At 39.0% G+C, this 16,247-nt stretch overlaps 1 protein-coding gene across 6 annotated transcripts in view; it reads right to left on the bottom strand.

Annotated features, from left to right (window-relative positions):
* The window catches only part of RPRD2 (regulation of nuclear pre-mRNA domain containing 2), a 93,808-nt gene extending 77,947 nt beyond the window's left edge, over positions 1–15,861 (bottom strand). For 3 of the 6 annotated variants that reach the window (XM_043457472.1, XM_043457475.1, XM_043457476.1), the window contains exon 1: positions 15,081–15,860. In XM_043457472.1, coding sequence (XP_043313407.1) covers positions 15,081–15,285 — 205 coding nt within the window. In that variant the 5' untranslated portion in view covers positions 15,286–15,860. Of the gene's footprint in view, positions 1–15,080 lie in introns of all 6 variants that reach the window. The other 3 variants (XM_043457473.1, XM_043457477.1, XM_043457474.1) reach the window with 2 other exon arrangements.
* Between the last annotated feature and the right edge of the window lie 386 nt (positions 15,862–16,247).

The raw sequence follows: 16,247 nt of genomic DNA, 5'->3' as shown, positions 1-16,247 counted from the left end.
TCTGAAAGCACTGGTCAGGGGAGTTAAATATGGCAAGAAGATACTAAAGTTCAATCCAATCAGCTCCATCACCACATGGCAATTATAAGGGTGCCTCAGACAAAAAGATCAAAGTCAAAGAAAGCAGCAAAGTTCAGGGGCAGCTGATGATTTACATTACAATGGGTTTTAAAATATAATTTTTAAAATACAAAATACATTAAAAATCTGAGCTCACTGACTTCATTTTTTAAATTTTAAAAGCTTTGAATAAATCCTAAAAATAAACTAGTAATAATACCAGTATTACAAAAAAATAATTTGCCCAGTATTACAATCACTATCTAAGGCTTTTGTGCCTTGACACAGTTACTTTGTTTTCAACATATCTTCCCCCTCCTCCCCCCACTATGTCTTAAAAATCATGGCTTTTGTTGCTTCTCTTTGTCTTTCCCACCCTCACTTGTCTATGAGCACCTCTGGTTATTCACTCCCTGCTTCTGATTCTCTTATACCTTTGTTTGTATTTGGAATGCCTTCTCTCACCTGCTTCATTATTTTTATTTTTGTACAAGTATTTCCTTCATGAAGTCTTTCTTACTACACACAAATAAAAATTTTTCTCTGCTCTTTAACTGGGGGTTTCCTAGAAAAACTTCCATAACAAAGCTTCCCAAAGTGTGTTCCATGGAACACTCAAATCACATGAGATGGCTAGAAAAGAAAGGAATTCCATGGTCAAATAAGTTTAGAAAATACTGAATAGCCTTTCCCCCACCTCTCCTGGGAATTCACAAAGCATTTTATTCAAGTCCAGCAGCATGAAACAGGTTTATCTTTAATTTCATAGTACCTAAGCTTTGACAGTGACACCCTAAACATCACCATTTTCTGGGGAAATGCTGTTGCACAAAGTCAAATTCATACAGTATTTGTTGTTCATTGCTATGTTTTGTCTGTATCTAATCCACACGTCTCAGTTTATACATATGTACACAGTAATCTTATACAATTGTACATGGCAATCTGAGGATAAGAATAAGTAAGAGGATAGAAATGAATTCTCATCCTAGTTTACACTAAACATAGTATATATGTGTAAGGATGCCCTAAAAGCAGATTTCAAAAGCTCTTCACTTTTTTATTATCAAGTTTTTAAAGACTTTAAAAACAAAGTGAAATTGACCTTCCAAAACGTGTTTTAAAATGAAATGTTCTTTTATAAAATCTTTAATTTAAAATTTAAAAATGTACATGAAAATGATTAACATTTGGTCTTTATTATTCCAACTTCAATTTTTAGAAACCCCTTGTTTTTGACAGGTCACTTAAAAAAATCCAGTGACACTAAAGATACTGCTGTCTCGATGAAATTCCCTCTGGAGGTGCATTTTCATATTAGCACAATAGCTATAAAAACATACGAAAGATTCTTAAATTCTATGAACTGCAACATGCTGTTATATGAATAGGTACTTGAAATACTCAAAACAGGTAAACAGTTTCCAAATTAGTGCATTTTCCAGGCATTCTCTAGTATTAACAAAAGAAGGACCAAAAATTTCATGTTCATTCCTTTGGACTGTTAATCTTAAAATTTCACCTAGGGTATGCAGGATTAACTGGAAGAATTTACAGCTTAAGCAGACAGGCCTGCATGAAACATAGTGTAATAAAAATACATACCATAAACAGACGCAGTCTCAGAGAATGAACTTATGGTTGCTAGGAGGGAAGAATGGGGGAAAGGGATGGGGAATTTGGGATCAACATGTACAGACTGCTATATTTAAAATGAATAACCAGATGAACCTAGAGCCTGTTATACAGAGTGAAGTAAGTCAGAAAGAGAAAAACTAATACCGGATATTAACACATACATATGAAGTCTAGAATAGGGTAGCACTGAAATACATATATTACCATACGTAAAATAGACAGCTAGCGGGAAGCTGCTGTGTAACACAGGGACCTCAGCCTGGTGCTGTGATGACCTAGAAGGGCGGAGGGGGGAGACTCAAGAGGGAAGGAATACATGTATACTGACAGCTGACTCTCACTGTCGTATGGCACAAACCACTAGAACACGGTAAAGCAATTATCCTTCCATTAAAAATAAAGAAAAAATATAAAACCAAAAATTTTTAAAAAGTGAGGAAAAAATGCATAATCAACAAAGCTACTATATAGCACATGGAACTCTGTTCAGTGTTCTGTGGCAGCCTGGATGAGAGGGGGATTTGGGGGAGGATGGGTACATGTGTATGTATGGCTCAGTCCCTTTGCTGTCCACCTGAAACTATCACAAAACTGTTAATCGGCTATACTCCAATATAAAATAAAGTTGTTTTTTTTTTTAAATACATAACATAATTGCATTTAAAACAACAATAGTGGGCACTTCCCTGGTGGTCCAGTGGTTAAGGCTCTGCCCTCTCAAAGACGGGAGCATGAATTCAATTCCTGGTCAGAGAACTAAGATCCTGCAAGAATACTGGAGTGGGCTGGCAAGCCCTCCTCCAGGGATCTTCCCAACCTAGGAACTGAACCAGTCTCTTCTGTCTCCTGCACTGGCAGGCGGATTCTTTACCACTGAGCCACCTGGGGCTTCCAAGAGAAGACATCTCAGGAAATAAATAAATAAGGCAGAATCTTATAATGAGAAAAGGTATACAAAGAAAATAAAACACAGTGATGCATTAAAGAGAATCATAGGCAGGAGCAAAAGGGATAGTAGGCACTAGGTCTTTGGCTAGGATGATAGGGAACAACCTTGAAGGAGATAACATTTGAGTTAAGACTTGAAAGACATGGACTTCAAGGCAAATTTTTCATATGAAGTTGTAATTTATAAAATGGTAGCGATAATATAAGTGGTAGTGTATTTTACAACTTTATTTGGCAAGATAAAAGGTCAGCAAACTTAAGATCTAACAAATTAAAAAATAATGCTTATAAAATAACATCTGGAAACCTCTGGGCAATACAAGGCATTAAGATGCGAGACAATTCCATGGCTGATTCATATCAATGTATAACAAAACCCACTGGAAAAAAAAAAAAAAAAAAATTAAAAAAAAAAAAAAAAAAAGATGCGAGACAATGGATGTTTACCTTGTAGAAACTGATAAAAGGTCATTTTACAATATAAATCAGTGAACTATCAAACCTTTTGGTTTCAGGATCCCTTTACACCCCTAAAAACTACTGATCATCTTTTGTTTCTGTGGGTTGTGTGTGCTCAGTTGTGTTTGAGTCTTTGCAGCCCCATGGCCTGTAGTTGCTAGGTTTCTCTGCCCATGGAATTTTCCAGGTGAGAATCCTGGAATAGGCTGCCATTTCCTACTCCAGGGGATCTTCCCAGACCAGGGATCAAACCCACGTTTCTTGTGTCTCCTGCATTGGCAAGTGGATTCTTTATCCCTAGCACCACCTGGAAAGCTTATGTGGGTTAGATGTGTCTATTTACTGTATAATAAAACTAAGAAATTTAAAATATCTCTCAACTCATTAAAAATAATAATAAACAATTCAGTTAATAAATTATACATACTTTATTAAAAGCAAATGTATTTCCAAGACAAAAGTTTAGTGAGGACCGCAGCACTGTTTTATGTTCTTGAAAGTCTAATGTTTGGCTTTAACAGAAGACAGCTAGGCCCTCACATCTGCTTCTATATTCAATTTACTGCTGCTGCTAAGTCGCATCAGTCATGTCCGACTCTGTGCGACCCCACAGACGGCAGCCCACCAGGCTCCTCCGTCCCGGGGATTCTCCAGGCAAGAATACTGGAGTGGGTTGCCATTTCCTTCTCCAGTGCATCAAAGTGAAAAATGAAAGTGAAGTCACTTAGCCAGGTCCGACTCTTCGTGACCCCATGGACTGCAGCCCACCAGGCTCCCCCATCCATGGGATTCTCCAGGCAAGAGTACTGGAGTGGGTTGCCATTGCCTTCTCCAATTTATTGCTATATACAAGTTGATGGATTTTTTTTCACCTCTGCAGCACAGAGAAATCATCAGAATAGACAGGTACAGGTTCCCCCTCACTGGGGGGTGACGCCCATACCCTTCCTCTGCCTTGCTTCTATCTAACAAACCATTTCTCTATGTCCTCTCCCACTTGTTGTTATGCTATGTCTGTAATAGTAAATTTTTTGCTTGCAAAAAAAAAAATCGAGGGGCACAGAAATCACAGAAACAGAGAATAGAATGGTGGTTGCCAGGAGCCAGAGTAGGGGAATGGGTAGATGATGGCTAAAACGTGCAAACTTACAATTATATAATTAAGTTCTGGGGATCTACTGTAAAGCGGGGTGACTACAGTTAACACTGTGGCCTTATTACTCACAAGTTGCTAAGAGAGAACATCATAAATGTTCTCCTAAAAAAAGGAGGGTAATGATGTGAGGTGATGAAGGTGTTCAACAACCTAGTACTGGGGTAATCATTTTGCAATATACATACATGTATCAAATCATCACAACTTATACAATTTTATATGTCAATAATATATCAAAAAGCTGGGGAAAAAACAGGCACAAGGGCCATTGTCTTATGTTCTATATACTACACTATACAATACTACAAAATACCAGCAAACTTTGAAAGAAGTGGGAAGTGGCCTAACACAAAGGTAGAGTGTAGGCTCCGGAGTCAAAACTACTTAGATCTGAATTCTGGCTCTACTGATCACTAGCTGTGAACCTTGAACAATTCATCTTACCTCACTGAGCCTTCAAGTGATTCAGTTATATCATCTATAATATTTTATTATTTTGCCCCTCACCAGCATAGCTAATTTTACATATATATCACTAGTAGACTTACTAAGTAATAAATTATGTAATACTTACCTCATGAATTGTTATGAGATCACCTGCTAAGAACTCAGTTAACATTGGCTATTTATTACTAAACCTACCAGTGACAATGTTTGTGAAGGTAACTGTATTAATGACTAGAAGTTTAATAAAGAACACTGTTAAATAGTAACGAAGTACTTGTAAGCAACGCAGGCTTTGAAACCACTAGGTATCTTTTCTTTCTCCACTTGCTCTTACCTTCAGCCTTCAGAAAACAAAACTAGCTTATGCTTAGCCACCCTGAAAACAAGCAGCTTCCCTTTCCTATGCTAGAAAAATGTTCTGACAATTTCCTCAAAATAATCAATTGACATCTCTAAGCCTCATTTTATAAAAATTTTAAGTGGGGATAACTCCTATGTTACAGAGCTGATGTTAGGATCACAAGTAACATATATACATGACATCCAGAAAGGGTGCTCAGGGAATGATACCTTCACTCCAAGCAAAAAAGTGACACCTCTTCTAAACTGGTATAGCACATACACTCATATTACCATACTTCGCAGAACTGGCTATTTTTGTTCAATTCTTATCTTAGTTAAAAAACATTAAGTTCCTTGTAATTCCATCTCTTTCAGCAACCTAACAAAGTTTTATATAGGGTAAACATCCAGTATTTCTAAATTCATTTTCTGAATTCTGTATCCTTACACCTAGGAGTACACACAATAAAAGATATTTTAATAACTCAAGTAATACTGACTGCCTCTTGGACAGAGATCATAATTTTAAAATAATGATCCTGCTACTTTAAAACTATCACAATGATACAGGGAACACGAAAACAGAACAGGACCCATTTGGGTCTTTTTTTCTTTTTAATTAAAAATGAAGTTATAACGCCTAACATTAAAAAAAATGTTCCCTTCTAACAGTGAAATTTTCACTAATGGAAACACTCAATCTGCTTTCCCTCTCTCTCTCCCTCTGCCCCTCAGCCAGTACCAAAGAACAATAGAGTGAAAGGAAGTGAAACTAATCACTAGTGAGTGAAGGGAGAGATGAGGGAAAGATAAAGGCTGCAACCAAAATTTAAAACCAGCATTCTAAACATTTTCTTTCAACAAACAGCCTCTAATTCAATGTTTCTTATAGAACAAGAAAAACAATGAGGTATTTTTTAAAACTATCTTAATCTTAGTTGGAAAGATACTTTAATGTTCTAAAGCACAAATGGACTGTTGCCTTTTTCCAAAGAGTAACTAGGTTCTACTACTTTCTCCACAAGATGCGCCTTTTCTCCAGGTTCTATAATTAAAATCTGTGGGTGCAGGGGAATCAAAAGCACTACAAAGCACAAACTCCTTTCTGTTTCCTTGACAAACAGAGAAGCAGCTTAGTCAAGGTGGTTTGTGCAACAGTGTGTAATTTTTTTTACTAGGGTCTCTTGAAATCCTTCTACACATTAAAAAAAAACCTCATGTTAGACAAACAAAAAACCCCACAACTCTTATGTATTCTCAATTCTCAGATAGCTGAAAATTTAAAACAACGAAGTCAAAATATACCCTTAGGACTTCTTAAAGTACTGCTATAAAACACTAAATGTGAGGAAAGTGGGGCAGAAAAGAGAAAAGATGGTGACTGAATGACAAAAGCTTAGGAGAAAAAGAAGTTTGGATGCAAGTATTGCTTATTAGCTTATGAAAGGCAGGAAGCCAAATCACTAAAATAAAAGCAGTTGTCTTCACTCTCTAAAAAATTACACACAAACATACACTCAACCCCTTCTCTACCAACAAAACTGTAATTTGAGGGGTGGCCTGTTTAAGGAAATGTTAGTATTAGTAATTTTCCACTGGAAATGAAAATTTCCAATGGAATTTTCAAGGTATTTCCACACCACAAAATCACTTGAAGTATGTCAGTAGTGTTTCACACTCTGAGTTATGGAAATGTTTACTTGCTACATAATTTTAACATTTTAGTTTACTACAGGATGCATAACAAAATTATGTTTTACATACTGTTTTAAATCTACCTAGGGTCATGTGTATACTACTACCCTTCAGCATTTGAGAGACAAAACAGCTAAATGAAGACTGCAACAACTACTTGTAGAGTCTCTTAATACAAGTAAAAAGGCTCATTTAGTACACACTATTATAATAATTAGGCGTATAGTTAAGGTAGTTCATGTTTTGAAACACTGTCAGAAAACATGGAAATTATCTACATCTCTGTGAAAGGAGGGCAGTGGAAGGAAGAAAAGGTGACCAAAGTATCCAAAGGGCAGGGAGAAGACTGATTATGCAATAACTTTACAATTGGGAATTATAACAGACCTAATGCCTAACTGATGCAGAAGTGCTGTTAACCCAAGCCAAGGGTAGAAACATGAAAGAGATCAAAATAGATTTATTACTTCTTTGGGGAGCTGAAAAGTAGTTTACCCTGCACTTCAAAAAGAACCGAAGCCAATAACACAAAACACCAACTAAGTAGAAAGAGAAACACTGGAATGCCCTAGAGCGTTTTCTCTGGACCTCTTCTCTATCCATACTTACTACCCTAACTTACTACACTGACTTCTCTATCTACACTTACTTCCTAGTACATCTCTTCCAGGCCGTCTCTAAAGACAATTTACATACTCAACAGACACCCTGTGGTGACTGTCACACAGCTTTGTGAATACACTGAAATAAGTGAATGAATTGTACACTTCAAATGAGTGAAGTTTGTCAATCAATGTTAACTCTTTCTAGTCCCTCGGGGAAAAAAACAACACTCACTTCTTGATTATTATCCTCTGTTGCTGCTGCTGTTAAGTCGCTTCAGTCATGTCAGACTCTGTGCGACCCCACAGACAGCAGCCCACCAGGCTCCCCCGTCCCTGGGATTCTCCAGGCAAGAACACTGGAGTGGGTTGCCATTTCCTTCTCCATTGCATGAAAGTGAAAAATGAAAGTAAAGTCACTAAAAAAAAAAAAAAAGAAAGTGAAGTCACTCGGTCGTGTCCGACTCTTAGACACCCCATGGACTGCAGTCCACCAGGCTCCTCCTGTTACCGCACCATTTAATTCATTTAAAACCCCAATTGGATCTATTCTCAAAACAAATTCAGAATTAAACTACTTTTTATTTTTCACAACCTGGTCCAAAACCCACCAATATTTTATCCCAGGACTACTACCACAGCCACCTACTGGCATCCCTGTTTCTGCAGCAATTAGAATGATCTTTTAAAAACAGAAATCAGTTCACATCACTCCTTTGCTCTAATAGTTCCCCATCTCATTAAAAATAAAAGCCTAAGGATGCCTATAAAATTGTGATCTGTCCCTCCTGTCATATTACCCACCAAAATCTGAGTTCATCTGCTAATCCTCTTTCTCTACTCCTTTCCAGTCACAAAAGCTTTCCTGCTGTTCCTTAAACTCACCAGGCACACACTAACCTGAAAACCTTTGTGTTTTTGTTCTCCCCTCACACTCATATCTATATTGTTTATAGTGCCTCATCTTCCTGCTCAAATGTCACATTCTCAGTGAGGCCTTTCCTTACACCTAATTTAAATTTTTGTAGAATGTTCAAACTACCACACAACTGGACTCATCTCACACACTAGCAAAATAATGCTCAAAATCCTCCAAGCCAGGCTTCAACAGTATGTGAACCGTGAACTTACAGATGCTCAAGCTGGATTTAGAAAAAGCAGAGGAACCAGAGAGCAAATTGCCAACATCCATTGGATCACTGAAAAGCAAGAGAGTTCCAAAGAAACATCTACTTCTGCTTTATTGACTATGCCAAAGCCTTTGACTCTGTGGATCACAACAAACTGTGGAAAATTCTTCAAGAGATGGGAATACCAGACCACCTGACCTGCCTCCTGAGAAATCTGTATACAGGTCAAGAAGCAAGTTAGAACTGGACATGGAACAACAGACTGGTTCCAAATCAGGAAAGGAGTACATCAAGGCTGTATACTATCACCCTGCTTATTTAACTTATATGCAGAGTACATCATGCAAAATACTGGGTTGATGAAGCACAAGCTGGAATCAAGGTTGTCGGGAGAAATACCAATAACCTCAGATATCCAGATGACACCACCCTTATGGCAGAAAGCAAAGGACTAAAGAGCCGCTTGATGAAAGTGAAAGAGTACAGTGACAAACCTGGCTTAAAACTCAACATTCAGAAAACGGAGACCATGGCATCCAGTCCCACCACTTCATGGCAAATAGATGGGGAAACAATGCAAACAGTGACAGGCTTTTTTGGGGGGCTCCAAAATCACTGCAGATGGTGACTGCAGCCATGAAATTAAAAGACGCTTGCTCCTTGGAAGAAAAGCTATGACCAATCTAGACAGCATATTAAAAAGCAGAGACATTACTTCGCCAACAAAGGTCCATCTAGTCAAAGCTATATTTTTGCCAGTAGTCATATATGGATATGAGAGTTGGACTACGAAAAAAGCTGAGCACTGAAGAATTGATGCTTTTGAACTGTGGTGTTGGAAAACTCTTGAGAGTCCCTTGGACTGCAAGGAGATCCAACCAGTCCATCCTAAAGGAAGTCAGTCCTGAACATTCATTGGAAGGACTGATGCTGAAGCTGAGACCCCAGTACTTCGGCCACCTGATGCAAAAAACTAATTCACTGAAAAAGACCCTGATGCTGGAAAAAGATCAAAGGCGGGAGGAGAAGGGGATGACAGAGGATGGGATAGTTGGATGGCATCACCGCCTTGACGGACATAAGTTTGAGTAAGCACTGGGAGTTGGTGATGGACAGGGAGGCCTGGCGTGCTGCAGTCCATGGGGTCACAAAGAGTCGGACACAACTGAGTGACTAAACTGAACTGCACACTCTCTATTCCCGATCCCTGATTTATATTTCTCTACAGCACTCCTAGTATTTTTTACCTTCCAGTATACTTAACATCGTTTGTCTGCTGCTTGTCTCTCCTTGCCAGAGTATAAGCTCTGGGAGGGCAGACATTTTTCTCCGTTTTGTTCACCTGCTATATCCCCAGTGCCTGGCACAGCAGGTATCCAATAAAGCATTGTTAAAAGCACTTAATGTAGGGATTTATAAGCAAAATTCATCTTCAAACTTTAGGAATCTGTACCAAGTCCACTTACACTTGTACACATGTGATATGTGATTAAAAAACCATATGCCTAAGGCAGTATTCTTATAGTCTATATGCCTGACCAACATACCTGTTACAAAGGATGAATTACAAGGAAAGTAAACAGTTAAAGGATCAGCTACATTTCAGATACCAGAGCCTCAGAAAATAGTTCCAGATCCTCAGATTTATGGAATATCATATATAAGATTACAGACTTGGGACTTCCCTGGTGGTCCAGTGGCTAAGACTCTGCATTCCCAACGCAGGGGGCCCAGGTTCGTTCCCTGGTTGGGGAACTAGATCCCACATGCTTCAACTAAAGAGCCTGAATGTTGCAACAAAAACCCGGCACAGGCAAATAAATAAATATTTAAAAAAAAAAAAAAGATTACAGACTTCACTCTCCACTGACCAGTGGAGCTACCAGTGTGGAACCCTAAACTTTCTACCACCAAAAACTCCTATTAATTAATCTAAAAGCACCTAACATTTAGAGATTTCTATCACGTAGACAGCTTTAATACCTAACATGCTCAGCTTTGTTTCCCCCTTTCTTAAAAATTATAAATGACCAGCAGAACTTCAAATCTATACAAGATAATCAGTTTTCCCACAGAAAGCAAAGATAAAAACAAACCCCACAAAGCTTCAAGATCTAGACATTCTAGTTAATCTGACCTAACAATGAATAAATAGGCAGGTTATCAAAGGTTTTCTGCATTGTAGAAGATAAAAGACTAGTACAGTGGCTATGAGTGTGAGTGTATGCTCTAAATCAAGAATGCCTGGGTTGAATCCTGGATCCGTCACTTATTAGCTCTCTAACCTTGGGCAAGCTACTCAACCTCTCAGCGCCTCTGTTTTCCCATCTGTAAAATGGGAATCATAATAATACCTACTTCAAAATATTGTGAGGACCGAATAAATTAATGTATGTAAAATGCTTGGAGCAGTACCTGGCACATAATAAGCACTTGATAAAAGTGAGCTAGAAAACCACCATCTTCATGGTTCACCCAAGGATTTGAGAAACCACTGCCATACATCAAAACTAGTAATTGCACTTTGCAAATTCTCTGCAACAAATTAATCCTGTATGAAGAAAAAAATTTTTTCCCAGTCCATGTTTATATGACAGTTTCTCTCGTGGACAAAATACTGGATTGTACTGAGATTTGTTTCAAATGGGAGGGGGAGGAAGTAAAGGGGATAGGAGAAAAAAGATCGGCCCTTAAAAGAATAACTACAAAAAAAGGAATAACTACAGAAGTGGGGTGATCAGAAAGGGGGAGGTATCATTACTTTTCTGATTTTGTTCATATTTAAAGTTTGTATCAAAAACAGCTAAAAGAAAATCCTAACAGATTTTTCTGTTCTACAAATGATTCTACTTTCCTATATCCCCCTTTTCTTCAAAAACTCACTTAAATTCTCATACACCTTCCAAAACAGACCAATCCATTCAACGGTTGGAAGCAAAACATCGTGGAGATATCATGAACACAACATATTCCATTTTTTCCTACTACTTCTTCAGAGAACTTGCTAATTCACCACAGAAAGGCTGGCTCAAATCATCTGCCCCTGACTAGGTATATAGTTTTCAGCACCATTCCCAAAACAGAATAATTATTTCAAATAGTCAGGACCTTAAGATTAACTACATCATCACTGTCATCATCATAAACAATCTGAAAATATTTCTATATGCTAGGACCTATACTAAAATACATGCATTATCTTCTTAAATCTAGACAACAAGCCTATAAGAGATAACTCTCTCTACTCACAAATCAGAAATTGGGGCTCACAACTTAAGTACTATGCATAGAATCACCCAGGTTATTAACTGATGGAATTACTATTTGAACCTATGTCTACTCTAAAGTCTGTATTTTTCTACTTTTCCATATTGATTTCTATTAAAAATGGGAGGGATGAATGAAATATAGAAATGACAATAGTCATATTGCACATCAAGCCTATGTAAGAGCCACATTTTGAAACTGCAAACAACCATATCTATTATTTCTTTTACTAAATTATAAATGTGGCCTTCTGATAAACAGAAATTAAAACCATTCAAGTTCTTGATTAACTATTTCACAAAATTATATTGGCAAATATCTACTGATTACTTATTGTGTGCCAAACACTGTTCTAGTTGCTTGGGATACAGCAGCAAAGAAGACATAACCCTGGTGAAACAACATAGACAAAAAACATATAATATGTAAATAACTTAATTTCATAAAATGAAAAATAAAGTGATATGATAGAATTCAACTGAAACCACTTAAAATAAGATCATTATGGAAGACCTTTCTGAGGAAGTAATATCTGAGCTTGGATCTAAAATGATAAGACAGCAATGGAAGAAGCCTGAGAAGTAGTAGGCAGGGCAGATAGTGTAAGAACGTGTAGACCTTTTTACCTGTAGTAAAAGAAGTTTAACTCTTAAGCCTGTTGCAATGGAATGTCACTAGAGGATTTTAAAGCACAGAAATGACATGGGTTCATGCTACAGAAAGATCACTTTTGGAAAATGATAGCAGTGAAAGGGTCAAACAAATTAAAACAAGCCTGAATAAAATTGGTAAAACCCACCATGGAGTCTGTCTTCAGGAAGACTACTTGCCTTCTCTAATAAATTATTTTCTTTATTTCTATTTATTTATTTTTTGGCTATACCATGTGGCTTTCAGGATCTCAGTTCCCCAAGTGAGGACTGAACCTGGGTCATGGCAGTGAAAGCCCAGAATCCTAACCACGAGGCCACCAAGAACTCCCAAAATTATTTCCTTTAAAGTGAACTAAAGTCTCTTAATATACATTATGAAATAAAGGGTAAAACGAAAATATCTCAGGATGAGTTATACAGTTACTTAAATTCACACTGAGGTCTAAATATAAATTACTGAAGAACAGATGCCAAAAGAAACAAAGAGAAGCAAAAGTGGCATCTGGAAAATGGACAGAAAGGCTGTGAATGCCAAAGACATCTATTGCACAAATTTGCCTAAAGTTGATTTAGAAGCCAAACTCCAAAATAATTCTAACACTACTCTCCTGAATATTTCTCTCAAAAGGTTTTATTTACAGTAAGACAGATGACATTCACTAATGTAAACACAAAACAACTACAAATTACCCTTAACCATTTTAGAAAGTTAAGCCCATTCCACCAGGGGAAAAAAATCAGGTTTATAGAAAGCCAAAAACATTTTGTGACACAAACTTTATATAATGCACTTCAAATGAAGTATTGTCTTCCTAGAGCAACCATTCTTTTTCACTCTTAAAATATCAGCAAGGGAAATATGCTCAGGCACAATGTAAAAAGCAGAGGCAGAAAAATTCTGGCTCTAGTGTATCTCATCATCAGTGACTAGAAAAAATATACTGTAATTGTCATATGTAATCCCACAGACAAGGATAGGGACCAACTTATCTTTGCAAATGAGGTAACCGTACAGTTAAAGCACCAGAGCCCAAAGGTAGGAAAATGTTTTAAAACAGGGAAGAAAAATATGTTTAAGAACAATATGTCCTCAAGCTTGAGCACTGCTTGCTACCACTGGTAGACCAAATACATTAAAGAAAAATCATGATAAAAATAAATGAAAAAAAAAAAAAGAAAAATCATGAAAACATTATTTTACAAAATTAAATGTGACCACTGTCATCTGATATGGTGGAGTCAAATCCCAACTCCACCATAAGCTTAGCAGCTTCCTTAATATTTCTGAGTCTTAGTTTCCCCATTGGTAAATCAATGATTAAAAAATCGACTTAGGGTTAGTTTAAGGTAGAATGAGCTACTAGATATACTGTAAATGACAAAAGGCCTGGGCACATAGTAGATACTTATTATGCGAGTCTTTGATAGTGAGGAGTACCATACTTGATATTGTATTTTCTAATTTTACCTCTTGGAAAGAAGGCAACTTTGATCTGCTATTGGTAAATACAGATAATCTCGCAAAACGTCTCTCCCAACAATAACTATAGATAAATGGTTTGAAGTTTTGAGGTCTATGATTTTGCAAGTTTTATCCATCCGTTCCCTTAAAAAGTAAACACAGATCAAAACACTACAGAGAGAGTAGGAAAAGTGGAATAATAATAATAACTGGATGATGGGTTTCACTGGTGACAGCCATAGACAAGAAGCTGTTCAACAAACATAAAATTCAGAGATATACAGGGATTTTAGGGTCAACCGTCTCTTCTGTGTAGGAAGCAACAATGACTTCTCCACACTTCCTTCGTCCTAAAGATTTGAAATCTGCAAACAATCCACGCTTCCTGACAATTTAATAGACTTCTTTTCCGCAGTAAAGCAGCAAAGTGAAATAAAATCAGCGAAGTAGACAAAAAAGCAATTAACTCGGGGTGGGGGGGGGGAGTATTATATATTCAAAAAGCACACTTTTGATTCCTTGTTTGGTTACCTATGAAACCAATTCCTATTCTTTAAAAACGTATCTGAACTGACTGAAAAGTAGACGAATATGTTTTTCATTTTAAGGTATTAGTGGCAATACGGACTACGGTTGTTTTTGGTCAGTATCGAGAAGCCTGTATTTTACTGCAGCAAACACAGGTCGAGGAAAACCTCTCAGGTGGTCGGTCGCCTGAGCTCTGTGTGGCGCTCACGTTACCTCTTCATCTAGGTAAGGTTCTTACTACACATCACAAGTTTTAGGTCAGAGGAAAATAGAATTGTCCAACACATTCCGCGAAGTAGGTGCATTTACTACTGCTTAAACCATAGCAGTACGAGAAATCATTAACACATTAAGGCCTATTAGAATTAAACGGACGCGACACTTTCTGTGAACGTTCAGTAAATACAACACCTCACAAGGCTCTGAAATAACATATAAATCTCCACAGAATTGGGCCCAACGGCCCAAGGTCACACCAAGCCAGTGGCTATAAAATCCAAGAAATGATCAATCTCCTACAGTTCAGACAATCCTGGCTAAAAATAAGTCTGGGTTTGGCAACACTTGGGTTGAAGCTCTAACGTGAACAACCCCAACCGAATGCAGCGGCTCCACAGGGAAACCCTAAACGTTTCGAGCAGTATTTCCTTCCACTCCCCAGTCTTCCCTTCCCTGGGCACCCCCAACACTCACATCTCCGGAGCCACTTCATCCAATGGTAGACGATAGTAGTGTGGTGTTTCTTGTTCTCTATACACCAAGACGACAAGCCTTGAATAGATTCCATGGTGTTAGTTACCGACTGGAATTTTCGATCCAACGAGGACTCCAGAGCCCCTGCCGAAGAGGCCGACGAGGAGGAGGCCTTACTGCCGCCTCCGCCGCCGCCGGCCGCCATCTTCCCGGTTTGCACAAGCGCTGCTGCTCCTCTGGCGGCCGCGGCGGCGACGGCGACGGCGGCGGGAGCGGGCAAAACAATCACTGCGAGTGCGTGAAAGCCGCAGGTGGGGAGGGAGGCCAGGGGGTGGGGATGGTGCACGCGCTAGGCTCTTCTGGAGGTAGGACGGGAGGACCAGGTGCTGGGCACGCTGGCGGCTCCTACACGCTGCAAGGAGGGGCTGCGGGTTTCGAATGTTTATCAGAATTGTTCACGGGATTGTGTTTAAACCAGTCAGCAATCACGAAGAATTACGCAGAAAACAGCTCTTGCAAAGCCTTTCTAAACGTCTGGCCCGGAAATTAAATGGTTTTATACTCTTCGGCTCTCAACGCTTAAGGCCCTTCCCCAACACTCCTCTAAGAGTGGGCGTTAATATCTTAAAGTAAATACTACCCGACTGCCCCTTCAGTTGCAGAAATCTTTCTCTCTCCTTTAGGTCCTCTAGCACAGAAAAGCCCAAGGCTACCTAGTCAGGAATTTTTTTGCAACGCAATAGCAGCAGCGGGACAGCAACAGTATCGCGCACGCGCTGCTTGGACCCGCCCCCCTGCTTCCTTCTCAACCTAGAAAGCAGAGGGAGGCGTGATGGCGGGGCAACCTGGCCAATCAAGGGAGAGGACGAAGAAGCGCGCGCAGAAGCCCACAAGCCCCAAGGGCTAAGGAGGCGCTTCGATGCTTTGTGCGCCTGCGCGACAGGCCAGCGTGTAGCGGCTTGAGAGGAAAAACCGGGAGGGAAGGGCTAGGGAGTTGGTGACTAAAGAGAGGTTGGGGGGAGGGGCTTCACCGCTCCACCCCGCGTTTTGCTTCCTAGTGAGGTGTCTCTCTTGGAGCTGTCCAGCTCACACCACAGGACCGAGAAACTCCCACCGTTCAGCGGCCACTTATTTTCTGGCACTTGCAGCTGCCGCTGCCGGCGCCGC

Source organism: Cervus canadensis, chromosome 2 (genome assembly GCF_019320065.1).
Source record: "Cervus canadensis isolate Bull #8, Minnesota chromosome 2, ASM1932006v1, whole genome shotgun sequence".
Taxonomy (NCBI): Eukaryota; Metazoa; Chordata; class Mammalia; order Artiodactyla; family Cervidae; genus Cervus; species Cervus canadensis.
The sequence above is the reverse complement of the archived record's forward strand: the minus strand, read 5'-3'. Positions and strand labels throughout refer to the sequence as shown.